At 30.7% G+C, this 17,342-nt stretch overlaps 1 protein-coding gene across 2 annotated transcripts in view; it reads left to right on the plus strand.

The window, feature by feature from the left end:
• Positions 1–9,729, plus strand: part of LOC109451424 (cadherin-18) — an 864,067-nt gene extending 854,338 nt beyond the window's left edge. For both annotated transcript variants that reach the window (XM_074329055.1, XM_074329056.1), the window contains one exon: positions 9,442–9,729. In XM_074329055.1, coding sequence (XP_074185156.1) covers positions 9,442–9,714 — 273 coding nt within the window. In that variant the 3' untranslated portion in view covers positions 9,715–9,729. The remainder of the gene's footprint in view (positions 1–9,441) is intronic.
• Positions 9,730–17,342: the final 7,613 nt, after the last annotated feature.

Genomic DNA, 17,342 nt, shown 5'->3' on the forward strand with positions numbered 1-17,342 from the left:
TGTTAAAAATTCAAATTTAAATTTAGATTTTTAAAAATACGACAACTAAATGTGGGATCTCAATTATTAGTAGTGATAGCAGATTAGATATAGCTAAAGAGAAAATAAGTGAATCACAAAATAGATCAGAATAATATATCCACATTGAAGCATGGAAAAAGAAAAAGAAAGTATAAATAAAAATATGGAAGTCATATAGACATGAATGTCTAACATACAAGTTATTCAATTCTTAAAGGGATATCAAAGAAGAGTTTGGCAGAAGTAATATTTGAGGACATGATATTTGATTCTTTTTTTTAAACTGATGGTAAGCATCAAGTCACATATTTAAAAAGAATAGAGAATGCATAAACAAAAAGCTAAATGATTGGATACAAAGATAATTTCACCTAGATGCCTTGAAATAAGATTTCAGAACGAAAATCAGATGACTAAAACAGCAAGAGAAAAAACACGTTTAGGAAAAAATGGATCTAGCATGAGTCAAAGATTTCCTAGACTTGATATCAAAAGCATGATCAATAAAAGAAAAAAAAAAGGTAAATTCAACTTGATCAAAACCAAAAATTTTTGTTTTGTGAAAGACCCTGTTAAGAAGATGAGAAGACAAACCACAAAGTGGGAGAAGATATTGCAAACCCAAATCATATATCCAATAAAAGGTTAGTATCTAGAATATAAAAAAAAATATATTCAAACCTCAACATTGAAAAAAAACAATTAAAATTGGCAAAATACATGAGCAGACATGGCATTGGGTGATCAAAAGTAAGGAAGGAAACAAATGAAGGTGAAATATTAGAACTTTGATTTTGAGGATTTAGATAAACTCTTAATTTATAATAGATACAATGCGTTAAGAATATATGCTGGAATGTTTACTTTAATAGAAGTTATACAAGTCCATGCAACTAATTAACTAACTAAAATTTGAATTGACACTTAATTCTAAAGAAGTTGGGGTTTAAACTTCTATTTCTTTAATTTTTTTTTACCTTAATTGTGTGTTATCAAAATGTTCTTTCACTTTAAAATAATTCACACACAGTATTATGGTGTGTGATTTTATACTGCTGTATTATAATTTATGGTACAGAAACAAAGGGATTAAAAAATGTTTTATATAGGACCGATCTTCAAGGATTCTAGAACTGCACATTTCAAATTAAAATATAATCCTGATAAAGTATGAAATTTATAACTAGTATAATAGTTCCAAAATAATCCAGAAAGTTGTGTGAAGTTTTAAAGGTTATATTTAGATGAGGGAAAATGGGATCAATATATGGTGATGGAAGTAGAACTGACTCTGGGTGATGAATACACAATGTGATATATAGATGATGTATTACAGAATTGTACACCTGAAACCTATGTAAGTTTACTAACCGTTGTCACCCCAATAAATTTTAATTTTTTTAAAAATAGAATGACAAAGTTTTGCATTTGATGTTGAAATATAGTTTTTTTTCAACACAAAATAGGCATAATAACATAAAAATTTTAGAACACAAAATTATATTATGTAGGTAGAGGACACAGTATTTTTTTTTAATCAAGAAATGATATAAAAGTAAATATAAAAAGTGGTAAAATAGCAATCAAGGGAATAGAATAATGTGAATTTAAAGAAGTACATATTAATATTTATGTTAAAATCACCTAAATACTGAAATTAAAAAAACTATTGTCAAAATGGATTAAAAATTAAACAATTAAGCATTGTTTGCAAGAGGCATATCACACATATAATAAAGAAAAATAGTTTGAAAGAAACATTTGGAAAACTATACCAAACAATTACTTAAATAATTACTCTGTATAAAGTCACCCAATTACACTCACACACAGACTTTATCAAAGAGAACATTACTAGCTATAAACAGGCCCATTAATTGTGGTAAAAAATCATCAGTGCACCAGGTAGAAGTTACAATTTTAAATTTACATATAGTTATTAATATTGTCTCAAAATGAACAAAGCAAAAAATAGAAATATGAAGAAAAATAGACTAGCCACCTACTGGAGTTTTATATATGCTTTTGCCAGAAAATGATAAAATAATCACTTAAAATTTTAGTAAGGATACTGAAAATTGAACACTTTAATTATGGTGCTAATTAACAACTTCACAGTTTAACACATAGGAGGAGTGATAAAAAACTATGGTAAATGTTTAAATTTAAAAATATATACAGTATATTTATATTGTATATATAGGTATATATAAAAATATATTACAGTAAAAGACACATTGGATCAAATACTCCCCCTCATTTTGAACACACTTATTCCGTCATTCTTGCCTCTTTCTGAACCTGTTCTTGAAGTCCTCTTTCCTGAGTTTCTTTACTTCATCCGCCATCATGATAATGCTCTGTGTCCCATATCAATTCTGGTACAGCAATTCCTGTCAAATGAAAATTTTACAGTGTGACCTCATCCACCTTATTCACTGTATCTGGCACAATATGACTTCTGGCTCTTCCCCAAAGTCAAAATGATTCAGAACATCGAGGCAGACATGACAGCGCAACTAAAGACACTCACAAAAGAGGACTTCCAGAACAGCTTCAGAAAGAGGCAAGAACGATGGGATAGTGTGTTTGAAGTGAGGGGGAATATTTTGAGGGGGATTAATGGCAATGTGTCTTTTACTGTATTTTTTTTTTTAATTTAAACCATAATTTTTTTTTGATCGCACCTCACATGTGTGATACATTTCAGGTGTTTTTCTTCATTTTTAGATACAATAAATGAGTATATTCTTATAGAAAGTATTCAAAGTGCATTTCACAGACATTTCTTAAGAAATATTACACATTCTTTCAAAATTTACACAAAACATTGACAAAGAATTTACTTTATGAAGGGCCACAAAGTAAGTTTTAATACTTTTCAAAGAATTGGCTTCATTACTTTTTTCTGTGACAACAAAATAAAACTAAATATTAATTCAAAAATATTGCTAGAAAAAGAAATCCATTGAAAATGAAGAAAGACACTTCTAAATAAGCTGAGTCAATGCAATAATAAAAATTCAAAATATTCAAATGTAATGAGAATGAAAATACACTGTATCAAAAAAAGGAGGTATCATTTTCCTACTCATTTGATGATAAAACAAAACTTTAATATCAAAACCTGACAAGGATATAGTTTTAATTACCAATGTTCTCTCTTAAACATAGATAGATCTATCATAACTGAAATATTGCCAAAGAGAAATCCAGCAAAACTAGTACTTCAATATGCAAAGGAGAAAAATTTTAATTCATTTTGATAGGTGAAACCAAAACTTTTGATAGTGTTCAAAATCCATTAATAGTAATAATATTAATAATAACAGTGATAATACTACTATACACTGGTAGATTTGTGGATGAAATTAACACTTTTCCTAAATTTAAGGTCAATATAAATGGCATAAATGTATTTCTTATATTTATTTATATCACAAACAACTAGAAATGAAACTTAAACACTCTCTCATTTAATATTACATTAAGAGAATGAAATAGCTAGAATTAAATGTTACCTGTTGTATGTATCAGTTACCTGATCTATCAGGAATAGCCTTTAGTAAACATAGGTCTTTTCCTTTCCCTCACTCAATCTGTTTCTTTGGTTTATAAGTTATTCAGAAAACTCAAAATTTGAAATATGATATAAAGAATAAAAAAATTCAAACATAAGTTAATGATTGCATCAGCAATTTTTGGATCTTTTAAAGATAATTTGTTTCTTTTTATAAATTTTATATAAATAAATACGTTTATTCTTACTTTAAAATAATTTGAAAACTTCAGGGATAAATTGTGATCTTGTATTAGGAATACTGTACACTTGCTAGTCCATAGCAACCTTTGTTAGGTGAAATCACTGAAAATCTGGGCAAATGATTCTCAACCCTTGCTCTTGCATCAATTAATATTTCTCCTATTAATGTGAATGTCGACTCCCAAATCTAGATTGCTAGTTTCAGTTTTCTGGATTGAATTCTCTTCATATTGGCCTGTGACCATGACTTTCTGTTGACCTCTCATTTTGTCCACTTCTTGCTCATGTGAACATTCATTCGGGCATTCTCCAGGCCATGCCATCCTCTCAAGATCACAATGCTAGTTTGGTATCTTTTTTTTTTACCCTCTACATTGACCACCTACATTCTGTAGCATTTCTAAGAAATGATTTTTTGTGATACTGACAAGTGTTTTTTCATCTCTAAAATGAATTAAATTATCAGAATTTCAGGATCCTTCCAAACCTGAGATTTCTATGAGTATGTGACTAGATAAATATCAAATTCCTTTAAATATGGGTTATCTTATTCTCCTCATATTAAAAGCCATTCCATTTTTTTTAGGGAGGGCTAAATTAGTGAAAAACAGGTTTTTTGTTTTTTTTTTCCTGTGGGTCCCGTTCACCATTTATATATTCTTTCTCTTTTCTTCATATAAGCATTACTGTTTTCATAAAGTAATCACTACATTTAGCATTCCTAAGTTCCAGTGTACTTTGATTAAGTTACAGTTACTTCCTTTTATCCTTTAAAAACTATTCATATTTAGCATCACTGTGGTCTTTTAATATTGTATGATTTTAGCTGTCACTATGAGATAATTGGATTCTTCATGTTGCTCGAACATTTGTTTTCAACCTTTCACCAAAATAAATTTAGACATTTTCATTGAAGGGATAAAAACATCTTTTTTCAAGTATTATTTATCGCACTCATATTTAAACAAATCATTGCCAATCTGTGTGGTCAATTGTAGGGGAAAAATGGTCTGAACCTTTCTGTTATTTAACTTTGTAGTATTTGGCCTGTTCAACCTTATGTTTATAGCACTTCTGGGGAAACCTTGTGTATTATGATGCAGAGTGGGAATAGAGAACTCTTTAAATAATGATATGTGAAATAGGTTTTCTGAAGCATATTTGTATTGCCCAGCCTGGCACTTGCTTTTGGAATTACAGACATTTCTATTATGGATTCTGTGCCATATATATAACATAGTATAACAGCATGTGGCTGTGGCAAAGACACTGGTCTTTTGTGAAAGCAGAGGTTTAAACCACGTATAACAGCAGAGTTCAGGTCAATTCAATATAATCAATATAAAATGCAACAATATATTTCTCTGAGTTAATATACTTTCTTGTTCTGGAAAAAATCTTTTAATACCTTGCATGAAAAAATATTTTAAAGGAAATCATGCATGCATGAAATTTGAAGTCAGTTCCCAAAATAGAGTGAATTCAAAATAATTGAGATGTGCCTGCATCTAGAACTTTAAAAAATAAATGTAGGGAGTGCTTTCTATCTTATTCAGATGTACATTTCCATCTCTGTGTGTGTGAGTGTGTGTGTGTGTGTGTGTGTGTGTGTGTGTGTGTGTGGTTGTTTCCATTTCAATTTAGGAAATAAAACATATTAAAAACACATTTTATTACCTAACACCAGACTCTGCCTCAATCCCATCCAAATAGTAACAATACAACTTTGTATGAAAAAAAGTAAACTAGATCAGTAGAGATTTTACACAGTCATTTAATTTACAAAAGTTCATATTATTATCAAATAAAGTTATGATCCTATTTGAGATTATATTATAAAGCAAACTTTTGATTACTTTAAAGAAGAGACGATGTATTCTATGGAATGTTTTTTATAATTTAAAAGTTTAGTTTGGGCTGTCTCAGTTACCTAATAGAAGATCATGTTATTTGTCTAAATTTGTTATACTAGTTTTTTCCTAAGAAAGTATTCCGGAAGTAGTAGACTACAGAAAACACATTTAAACAAGGAGATACACTTATCTGATAAAATGTATCAGAATTGGTTCTATTTAGATTGTGCCCAAAGTACATACTTATTCATGGGCATTATAATAATTATCCTGGTAAATATTTATAAATATCAACTATTATCTGGATTTTTTTCCCCTTTGGTAAACTCAATCTGTGACTGTTTATCTCAGTTCTTTCAAAACAATCAAACATTATATGTACTAACTACGTAATGTGTAAATAGTAGAGACCATCCAAGTTTAGTTAAAAACAATGAGAGTCAGAATGTAGTTATGGAATGTATATCATCAACCAATTGCAGAAACAGCACAGGGAGCACAGTGTACATAAATCATAACTCTGATAAAAGTGTAGAAAATACTGATGTTGGAGACATGGTGATTATCTAGACATACACCAGAAGTTTAAATCTTCTGAGAATCATAAACATTAATATCTTAGGTATGTTTCCTAGTAGAAGTCTGAGGGAACAATAAATGGAAATCCTATTTCCTAATGAAAGAGAAACAATAATTAGTAAAATAGAAAAAAAAGATGAATATCCCACCTCAGATCCAAAGACTATCTCTGAGTTCTAGGTAAAAACGGACCAACACTCCAGCTTTTTGGAAATTTTTTCTCCAAAATAGTGTAAATTGATGACCAACGATTCTATAAGAGTTCAAGATGAATGATTCACTCTGAAACAAAAGGAATGGTAATCAATTCATCATTTGCTATGTAGACTAGACTGAGAACACTTTCTTAAAAAGACTAATTTGCCATAAGTGAGTTTTTTAGTAAGTTCAGATTTGAAATTACCCATATAAAAATGGAAAGAATAGTTTACTAAAGATAAAAGAAAACCAATAAACACAATATAATATGAATTATATCAGAGAGTAACAAATAGAATAAGCTCATGTTTGTAAAAATATCAAGAACATTTAAAAGGACAAATTGACTTTGAAATGAGAAGAAAATAATTGTCCCAAAGCAGTAAAAACAGAAAACATAAAATAGCTCACTTGATTTAAATTAATTGTTCTTTACCAATCCGCTTCAAAAGTACAGCTAGAATAAGAAGCGAACTTGCAAATGTTTCAATATGTTATGAGGTATCATTGAGAAAACAGGATTGCAAATTGGAGAATCACAATGAATGAAGCATAGGGGTGACTCAGAGATATGGAGAAAAAACTGATGGTTGCTAGATAGGAGGGGGGCAGGGATGGGGGGAAGGTGAAGAGATTAGAAAGTACAAATTAGTAGTCACAAAATAGTCACCGGGATATTAAATACAGTATGGATGATACAATCAGTAATATTGTAAAGATTATGTAGGGTGCCAGGTGGGTACTTGACTTCTCAGGGAGATCACTGGGTAGATTGTGTAGATGCTTGGCTACTGTGCTGTACACCTGAAGCTGAAGTAGAATAATATTGAATGTCAACTACCGTGTTTCCCAAAAAATAAGGCCAAACCGGAAAATAAGCCTTAGCAAGATTATTCAGGATGGCACCCCCTGAACATAAGCCCTAAAGCGTCTTTTGGAGCAAAAATTAAATAAGACCCAGTCTTATGTTCGGGGAAACATTATATATATATAATTATAAGGTATACATATATATATATACATATATATATATATATATGTGTATATATATAATTATATGTATATGTATATATATATATAATATATAGTGTATATATATATATATAGTGAATATATATATTGTGTATATATGTATACATACATATGTTACATATATATATATATATTCACAAGATGTAAAGTACAGCATAGGGAATATAGTCAATGGTATTGTAAAGAATCATTACAATGTCAGAGAGGTAGTAGATTGGGGGGGGTTATCACTTTGTGAGGGGTGTAAATGTCTATTATGCTGTTTATACACCTGAAACTAATATTTTCTTTTTTTTTTTTTTTTTAAGTTGGGGTGAGAGCACATTTGCCATAAGAAAAACATATTTATGTTATTTAACCCTGAAAACAATTTTGAAAATTCAGTGCTATTATTTAAATTTATATTAAGTAACTGATGTGTAGAGAATGTAGTTTTGCTCATCAGATTATGCATATGCTGAACTCTATAAAGTTTTTCATGAACTTGAGAAAAATCTTCAGATGGCTTCTGATTATCTATCAATGTATCCTCTCCTCATCTTAAGAGACAATTATCAGGGTAAAAAGATCTAAGCAGAGACTAGCTATACTTTACATAAAAAAGAAACCAAACAGTAAACAAGTATGTAAAATTTCAGTTAACAAATAATAATATGGGGGAAAATAAAGAGAAAGATAGAGACTTCTTGGAAGATGTGTGTGTGTGGGGGGGGGGGGATCATTTACCTAGATCTCTTGCTTAGAAAGTCAATCAAAAGAACCCAAGAGAGAGAGCCATGTGAATATATGAAGGGCATTGATCATTTCTATATCCTGAAGCACTTTCTTCACTTTCACTTCATGGAAAACACGTGCTTTTGTGGTCCAGCTCTCACTGACCACTCATTCTTAGTGCTTTTGGATTCTTCTCACTGCCTGACCAACTAATGGGCTTGACATAAAGAGGAATTTAGGTTTTAACTGTGGTACATTTTGGTGATCATTTCATTAGTGAAATGGTGAAATTGGGTCCAATTGAGTCAATATGGTCAAATTCTTAGAAATCATATCAATTTTTGAAATGGACGTTCTATACTTCACATGTAGGAAATACTGTATTTATGGTTCTCTCTCTCTCTCTCTCTCTCTCTCTCTCTCTCTCTAATTTACCTGAGAAAAGCCTGGAAAGAGGACACCTAAGCATTAGGATACTAATTTTTTTTAAAAGAGGAAAATATTATCTTGCTTACTTGTTCGGAAATTATTTTTTTAAGAGTGTAATGCCTATAACTATTGGAATGTGTATTCTGCTCTTAGACCACCCGGGATATGTTATTTACATATTCTAACTTTCTCTGATCCTTAATTTGCATGAGGTCTAAATTTTTGGAATTGTTTTCTCTCAACCATGAGAAACGAGAAATACTCTGTAAAGCTCTGAGTGGTCTGGTTTTGCCTCTGTCACTATTTTACTCTTTAGATTTGAGGCACGTGTCACCCTTCTGGGGACTCAGGTTCCTCATGTCTAAAATACAGGAGCTGGATCATGATCTCAGAGGTCCCCTGAAATGGGAAAAAAATATGACTCCAGTGCTTTTGCATTTCCTGATTGAGATTCACACAGACTGCAGGGCTGTTCCACATCAACACCGGGATATTTATATTTATACAAATAATATTTCACGTCTCCCCAAACAGGTGTTCATGCAAAACCTTACAAGTAGTTGGCCCCAAGCTACCATAGGTGATACAGGAAAAAGAAAATTAAAATGTTCCTACCATGCTAGAAAAGAAAGTGTGAATGATTATAAGTTGTGCCATAATGTTTCCTGAAATCCGATGCAAGTAAGATCGAGTGAATTGGTACTTTTACTAGAGGAATTTTAAAACACTCAAGTGGATAAAGAGGTCTTTTACAAATCCTTCTCTGTTAACAACTGAAAATGTTAAAATATAATTCAAATCAAGGGAATAAGCTGAGTTAAATTGACTATTGAGTGTTTGTTTTTTCTTTAGGTTATTCATACCATCAGCGCCACTGATAAAGATGATTTTGCCAATGGACCAAGGTTTAACTTCTTTCTTGACGAACACCTGTCTATAAACCCAAACTTCACCCTGAAGGACAATGAAGGTGAACATGAATACATACATTTTACTCTATATGATATCAGTTTTGATTTGATATGGAATAGGCTTGAGCAGTTTTACTATATTCTTATATACCCACCAACAGCTTGCAAATCAGCATTCAAAGTCAGTTTGATGTTAATGTGTTATGATCTGTGAAGAGCTTGTATTTAAAATTGAGCCATATGTACAAATAACTTTCATTGAATTTATTCAGAAGCATCCCTTTAAATAAGAAATGTACATGTAATGTGCTCTTGGGCAAATTTTGAGAGGAATTTTAGCTGACAAACATGTTTACGAGAGCTGCTGAAACTGCCAGGGGTAGAAAAAATTTAAATTAGGAAAAATGAAAAATATGTCCTAGGGACAGTTCGGAAAGGAACTTCAATGTTTGAAATCATCTTGCATTAGCAAGGCTACCAAGATGTGCAAATTATATATCCTCTTGTTTTTTAGGAATATTTTCTAAAATATGGGTATGTAATTATGAATAATTGCAGGGTATTGTGGAAATTCTTAAATTATTTTTAAATTATTTTGTATTGTGTGTGGGGGGGAAATAACACCATAATTTACTAACCAGAGACTCATCATGATTTAGATTCCCTATTTGGTAGATACCTCAAGGTTGTGTAAAAGTCACACTTTTACACATTGTGTCATTCAGTATGTACAGTGTTCTGATAAGCATCAACTTCCTTTTTACCCAAATTGTCTTTGACCACATTTATCTTATTACGTGATTTGGGATTTAACACATGCCTCCGAAATACATGAAAGGAACAATGGCACATACCTTTTGGAGTCATCATTTCATTCTTCTTCTGTACCCTTCGCGGGGAAGCCTTTTCAAACACAAGGTAAAATAATATCACTAAGTGACAATCCGCTAAAACATTTTTCCCATTATCCCTAAAAAGACTTTAAATTATCATGACAAATTGTGCATTTTTCCGTACAAGGTTTATATGAAAATGTAAAGCTTGTGTGTTTCTCTCCTTTTAAATAGTCCTGTGGTCAGCTCTACTTATGCTAATACATATTTGTGTATGACACATTGTATTTAACTGACTACTGTACATATATTTACATGTGAAATCTCATCCTACTATCCCAAATACATCTAATGTAATCAACTACACTAAATATGTAAAAAAATCAATACATATGTCCCCATATTTCAGATAATTGCATGATTTGTGGAACATTCAACATTCTGTCTTAAGAGGTTGATATCGTGTCTAGAAACCCATAATTATGTTTCAGCTGGAGCTGTTGTTGAAACTCCCATTAGTGACTAATCATCTTTCATACAAGATTATTATATCTGGAATTTGAGAATTTAATTAGTGAATATATTCAAAAGGTCTTAATATAATAATTAGACAACATCATCAGTGCTGGGAATTCACATTTAAGGAATTCTTGCTAAAAATATATATAGAATTTTAAAAGGGTTTATAATGCTGAAGTGTTTTAACATGTATTTTAACCATGCATATGAATGCTTAAATCAGCTACACCATTTGACTTATAAGAAAACTGTGGAAAGTTGTGTAGGTTTAAAAATGTTTGAATTTATTTGTAAGACTATTTTTTTAGAAATTTTAAAATGTGATGAAATTATAAATAACAAAAATAATTTTAGGTAGGAAAAATTAGCAATTTTCTTTAAAAAAGTTGCTAGTGCATAGCTGAAAACTTTTACTGAGTAAACAGACTTGGTTATACTAGGTAAAACAAGCCACTAACCTCTCTGAGCCTTAGATTTTTACATCCATAAATTGAGGTTAAAAGTATCTACTTTGTAGCTTTGGGATAATTAATGATACCATATGTAATTGTATTAGAGTCCAGGTGATCTTTTCTCCCAAAACAAAGCAGTCGTGGATCATACTAAATAAATAGAAATGGAAAAGCTATACTCAAATGAATACATACATACACACATGCATACATTTATGTGTACACAAATACTTCTCTAGACAAAAACTAGAGCAAGCCCACAAGGCAATAATACTCAGCAAACCCAGACCTGCTGGATGTGGGTAGCTTGGGCATTGCATTATATGGATTAGTAAACATTTATATGCCCCCAGAAAATAAAGAAATAAATCTACGAGAAAAAATTAAAGCTTTTTTTTTTCTGTGCCCCCTGCTTACATGAAAGTGCATATTCAGGGAATAATAGAAATAAACATCTGACAGAGTCTCCAAGCAAGGATGAGTGATCAGGAAGTAACTGGTTTACCGGTACCTCTAAAATTGATGTATGATAAAAAATGGAAAGGAAAAGATATTCCAAAATAAGAGAGAGAGAAATTCATATTGTTATTTATTATAAACCTGGAAATCAAAAATTTAATAGGAAATAAGGCAGAAAATGAATGTACTCTGAATAATATAAAATACATAAATAATGAGAAAAATACTTTAATATGAATATTTGTTAATATATTTCTTAAAATTAAAAAAACTTAGCCAAAAAATAATAAGTGATTAAATGCAATGAGACAACAATGAAAAAACAACTTTGTATGAAAATAACTTAAAACTACTTATTAAAATAAAACTAATTTTTTATGCATAGAAAAGTATAGAACTACATGAGAAATATGTAATAATTTAGTTTGACATGCATAAGGATATAAAACATATATCCAGAAATTAAAATTAAAATTTAAAATATAATTATATATATATAAATATATATATATATATATATATATATATATATATACCTGTATATGAATATATAATATATGTGTACAAATCATATATATATATATATATATGTTTATATATATATATAAAACAATAGTTATTGAATAGATAGAAAAGCATATAGGACTATACAGAGAAATATATAGAGGTGTACTTACATATATAGAACTATGTAGATATAAATATGTATCCATACATTTAAAATTTAATTATACATATATATGTATATATAAGCATGCAATGCATATATATGTACATGTATACACATACATACACATAGATGCAGAGAGATGACAATAAAAATTAATAGATAGTATTACCTCTAGACTGTACAAAAACAGAGATCTAACAAGTCTAATGTAAAATTCATATGTCAGTTTAAAACTGCCTATGTCAAAGATAGAGAAAACAAATTAACTATCAAAAAGAAAGAAAAGGAAAAATAGTTTAAAAAAAACGAAAATCTGTGATAATTAGATCTACAGTAGCTCCCTGGTCCTAAATAAATAAATAAATAAATAAGATGACAGTTGATAAAAATTATGAGCTCAAAGTACTGCAGGAAGATAATTTCTAATTGTCAAGCTTCTCTATATTTAGTCAAAAATGATGTTAAACTTTTAGGTATTAATATGACAGTTATTAAAGACTTTTTTCCAATGTGTAAAAACAAGCTTTTTATTTTTAGCTATTGACATTTGGCCAAATATTCTATTAATGTTTGTCTTCAGGGCTTCTGAAAAAATAATAGACAATAAAATAACTTAAAATTAATATTTCATTTCATTTGTTAAACTTAAACAGTTACAACTCAATTAATAGAATATGAATCTATAATTTCCAAAGAAAGGAAGATTTTTTTTTAAGTTTAATAATAAAGCTTATTTTATCAATAGAACACAAGAACAGAAAGCAGAATAAAAAAGATGCAAATTAGAAGCATAGAAAATGAAAAAAAGTAGAAACTTGTTTAAAAGCCATCAGATTAAATCCCATTCTTAAAGATATCTCATTATATTTTAAAAATATACCATTTTACACAGAGTGAATCAGGATGCTCAAAATTTCATATTCTGTAACAAACAATTGTAATAATAAGCTGAATTTAAGAATTGTTTAATAAAATGAAATGATAAAGGATTGAGAAAAGCAAGAATTTTTTGAAAATGATGAAGGAGGTATATAGTTAGAAGAAAGAGAAGAAAAGAGGCATATCCTAAAAGATATCAAGACATTATAAAAATGACTGTAGTGTGAGACTGTAGTTGTTTTGTTTTTGTTTTTGTGACCCAAGTGGCTGACTTAAGCTTTGATTGCTAAGGCATCCACCTCAAAGATGGCTGTCTGAAATAAACCATTGCCAACCGTAGGACTGGATAAAGATCCAGGCCTCCTCCTCTTCACCCCACCTTTGTTCTAGATATCTTGCTTAATTTTGATAACTGACCATTTGGCCTGCCTTTTTAAACTCTTCTCATACTTTAAGTTCCCACTCTTGCATTTTAATTTCACCAATAAAGGGTGAGCCCACAAAACCCTAGGTCCCTACCCGCATCCATGATAAAAGCAGAACCCCGGGCTCATGAGTACATTCTCTCTCTCTCTCTACCTGGGACTTCACTGTGTGGCCCCAGGTGTGACATGTAATTTCCAGGACATGTAAGTGATAAAACTTGTTTTCCAAGTTTACTGATAGTTATTGCTGAGTGTATTTTGCAATCAGAATTAGAATCACAAGGGCCAGTCCAGCCCCATCATGGGTTATTGAACGTCTGAGGTGGGCATACAACAGTGCAGTGCTCCTTAAACATGGAAGTAGAACAAGTGCAGATAAATAGATGAGGAGAACAAATGGAGAGGGCTAAAATAACATGATTGGAGATTATATATATATATATATATATATATATATATATATATATATATATATATATGCAAAGGTAGCATGTTTAACAATTGTGGAAAGGGTAATCCAAAAAATACCCTTTGAAGGAGACCAACTGGCTATAAATCTAGAAAAACTAACATTAGAATCCCTTATACACATGCATACAAATAAATTATACATTGATTAAATAACTACTTGCAAAATTTTGAAGAAATTTTGAGGAAAATGTAGTGGACTGATTTTATGTAATGGGGTGGAAGAGGATTTCTTATAAAGGACAAATACCACATGCATAATATATTGACAAATGTGATAATATTAAAATTATTTTATTTCTGCATCAAATTACTGCCAAACAAAATCTGAAAACATGTCATAACCTGGGATAAGATATAGATATACATATCTTATCATATATAGTATCATTATAAGTAAAGATTGGTGTCATGAATGTATTTAAAACATCTCACAAAATAAAATAAATATTCCAAATAGAAAACAAAACAGTTAAAGGACAGGAAAGAATAAGTAATGAACAGAAGAGGAATACCAAAATAGTAAATCAACATGTGAACATTTGCTCAGAACTATTAATGATCTTAAACATAAAAGAGAAAAGATAATATATTATTCAGATGTCCCCCATTAGCCAAAAATAAAAACAAAAATAAAAGCAACAATCATGTAGCTGTTGAAGACATGTGAGAGTAGAATTCACACCCGGATGTTAAGAGTATACCCTACTTATGTACTCACCAGTTATAATATTTTTGATGCAATTGCATGGGTGCTGGCAGAAGGCTTGATACTCCTGGTCAGAAATAAATTATCCAATTTCTCAAGGCATGGATAGCAGTATGAATTTCATGCTTTCCCTCATTCCTCTTACCCCAAAGTCTCAAGGGAGTGAAATGGAGTGGCCCAAGGGAATACTGTGTGTGCACTGGGTTTGAGTCAGAGAAATGGACCCTGAAAATAGGGAATCCTGATAGTCTATAATTCAAGAAAATCAGGTTGAATTGTGTCCCAGAGGTAGTCGTTATGTTTATTGTATGGGACGATAAGCAAACTGGCCTTCCATTCTGGAGGGAGACACTCTCTCTGCTGTCTAAGACCGTTCTGAACGAGAGCTCATGCTGCATTCTGTGACATGAGTAATAAAGTACTTTGTGTCTCACTCCTGAGCCTTGTATCTTCTACCACCATCCATATAATCATAGCAGTCTGACTTGTTAGCATGTGACAATGGTCGATTCTCAATTCCTTTAGAATTTTCCACACTTCATTGGACTAATTCCTACTAGAAGCAATTATTTAAAAAAACACCTGTTTATATATTATAAGATGTTCATATAGGTATACTTAGCTAACACTAGAGGCAAATACCTTAGTAATATTTATGCCTGGAATCATATAAGCTAGTAATGTCCTCAGAACAACTAAGATCTTTCTCCATCCGGATAATATTCCCCATTTACAACCCAGATCTGCTTGCTACATAATTAAGTTTAATACCACATTCCATGTTTTCCCAGATCTTTACTATCTTCAATAGATCTTTTCTACCATCTGTTTCATCTCTCATTAATTTAGAATCTGTTAATTTATCTGAGCTTTGGAGAACACATACTTCTTGAGTGTTCCCCTCTATTTATATAAAGGTTTTTGTTTATTTTTTTTATTTAGTGCCTATTTTTAAATAATTCATTATGACATGTTCTGGGAATATATTGGTAGAAAACACCTGCATACATTTAATAGTTCATTCTAGGAAACAGAGTCTTATCAAAGCAAATACATCCATTCAAAGAATACATAGTCCAAACAAATACTCACTGCTTTGTTTGATAGCCATCTCTTCCTTTTATAGAAGTACAAATCTCTGTTGCAATTCTCTATCTTTTTTTATGTTGTTGTTGTTTTTAATCTTTTCCTGTATATACTTATATATAGTAATCTTAATGATTTTGCAATCATTGTCAGATATTATAATTCTATTATCTCAATAGAGTGGCAGTTTTTGTTTTGTTTTGTTTTGTTGTTTTGTTTTGTTTTTCATGGGTACTGGAGAGCCAAGACTGGGACTTATGATCTTATCTCTTGTGTCTAGTAATTTTTTGTTGTATATTTCATATAATGTGTAAACTTAGAAGATTTTCAAATGATTGATATATTTCTTCAGAAAGCATTCACAACTTTCTCTGATAAGCAATTAGACAGGAGGATTACTACTTTAATCCAGTCAGAGTTGAACTAAGTCAAAGCTGATTTGCAGTTAGTTGCCTTTAGAGTAATCTCTGATTTGTCTCTGTTCCGATGGCGTGGTCTTCTAGGGCTTTCAACACAGTGCCTGTTTATGCACTGGGGACACCCAAGCTGGTCCCTAACTTAAGTCATTGTTCAACAATAAGTAAGAGATGGCAAAACAAACAAACAAAGCCCTTTCCAGGGCTTTTCAGCTTAGAGTTTTAGCTTCCTGATGAACCTCTAATTTAACTTTCAATTTTCTTTAGAGAAAATCAGCCATGTGCTTGAGGGCCCTCAATTTCCTAACTGTAGGCCCTGGGTACTTGCACAAAAAAATTCTCGTTTCTCTATTCTTGGGTTGGTATTCCAATGTCTTGTTCCTACCATGTTTCCCCGAATATAAGAGCTAGCCAGACAATCAGTTCTAATGAGTTCTTTTGGAGCAAAAATTAATATAAGACCTAGCATTTATTATATTATATTATATTATATTATATTATATTATATTATATTATATTATATTATATTATATTATATTATAGACTGGATTTTTTAGTAAAATAAGACCAGGTCTCATATTAATTTTTGCTCCAAAAGACGCATTAGAGCTGATTGTCTGTCAAGGTCTCATTTTCGGGGTAACACGGTATAAGAAGATTGTAATCAACAGTTCACCTCTCCACATCTATCTTCTCTGGAATCTTATTTCTAGTTGTTTTGCTTTAGCAGTTCCTTAATGCCATCAAACAGATAATTTCTTGAAAACTGCAGGCTTTTTCTTTGTTATCAGATAGTATTTGTCAGTCAAAAACTACTATTTTACGAAGACCTACATCTTATAAAGCAAGAGTCATTTGGGAACAATCTCATTAAGTAGTTGGGATATAAACTAGGCTTGGAAGAAAGGACATTGTTCAATAGTAAT

Source organism: Rhinolophus sinicus, linkage group LG03, assembly GCF_036562045.2.
Source record: "Rhinolophus sinicus isolate RSC01 linkage group LG03, ASM3656204v1, whole genome shotgun sequence".
Taxonomy (NCBI): domain Eukaryota; kingdom Metazoa; phylum Chordata; class Mammalia; order Chiroptera; family Rhinolophidae; genus Rhinolophus; species Rhinolophus sinicus.